General features: G+C 40.0%; 1 protein-coding gene across 1 annotated transcript in view; it reads left to right on the top strand.

Moving 5' to 3' along the window:
• Positions 1-1,105, top strand: part of LOC106875080 (3'-5' RNA helicase YTHDC2) — a 43,603-nt gene that overhangs the window by 20,044 nt on the left and 22,454 nt on the right. The window contains exon 18 of the mRNA XM_052973419.1: positions 572-698. Coding sequence (XP_052829379.1) covers positions 572-698 — 127 coding nt within the window. The remainder of the gene's footprint in view (positions 1-571; positions 699-1,105) is intronic.

The raw sequence follows: 1,105 nt of genomic DNA, 5'->3' as shown, positions 1-1,105 counted from the left end.
AACGGCCACGCTCGAAATGGTGTCTTTTATGTGCCACCCGCACAAGCCAGTCCAGGGGCACTGGCAACGATCTTACTTGGCTTGCCGGGTCTTCTCACGCACAGCCCAAAGGTAGGTAAATAAAATGATAGATAGATATAGTTTTTGTGTACCAGTTCCACTTAGAAGGCATTGGTCAGCTGAAGGTCATAGTAGAAGACGTCTGTCCACTGTGTCATATGTGTTTGTGAACAGGACTTCTTGACCACACCCGTATTTGTGCCTCACTTTCTGTTCCGCCTTTCAACATTCCATATGTATGTGTGAAAGTATGTTTGTGTGTATTTAGATATTACTGTTTCTTTGTATATCTCTGTATTTCTCTTCCATTTTGCGTGCCTCCTTGTGTTCGTATATTCATTCCATTTTATTATTTTGTGTCTCTCTATATATATTCTACTCTTCCACTGTTTGTATTGTAAACCATCTATTTGTATTTTTAAATAGCCATTTGTGATTTATCTCCCCCCACCCCCCATCGCTCTGTCTGAAAAAGTGAGTATTTACCGTTTTGTACCTTTGACGTTTATAGTTTTAATTCCTGGTCAACCCTCTCAAAGAAGAGCTGCCAATTTAGTTAGGAAGAAACTGTCTGCCAACACATACAGTGAGCATATGATTCTGCTCAGAGCCTTTCAGGTGAGTAACAGTGTTATTCATTAACCCACTTTACCTGTTTCTGATTTATCACTGTGATGCGTGACTAGGTGTGATTTATACAGGCAGCATCTTACCATATTCCTATTAAAAGACAAAAAAAAAAAGCAACATAAATTTGCTTTTGTATTTGGTTTGCAAGATTCTTTATGTGAATTTGTGTGTTGAAACAAATTTTGTTCTGAGTTCAAATTCCGCCGAGGTCGACTTTGCCTTTCATCCTTTCGGGGGTCGATTAAATAAGTACCAGTTACGCACTGGGGTCGATATAATCGACTTAATCCGTTTGTCTGTCCTTGTTTGTCCCCTCTGTGTGTAGCCCCTTGTGGGCAGTAAAGAAATAAGAAACTGTGTGGAAGCCTGTCATATTTATGTGTGTGTGTACCTGAACAAAGAGACGACCACTTCT

Source organism: Octopus bimaculoides, chromosome 15 (genome assembly GCF_001194135.2).
Source record: "Octopus bimaculoides isolate UCB-OBI-ISO-001 chromosome 15, ASM119413v2, whole genome shotgun sequence".
Taxonomy (NCBI): Eukaryota; Metazoa; Mollusca; class Cephalopoda; order Octopoda; family Octopodidae; genus Octopus; species Octopus bimaculoides.
This window is presented reverse-complemented; position numbering and strand designations above follow the sequence as displayed.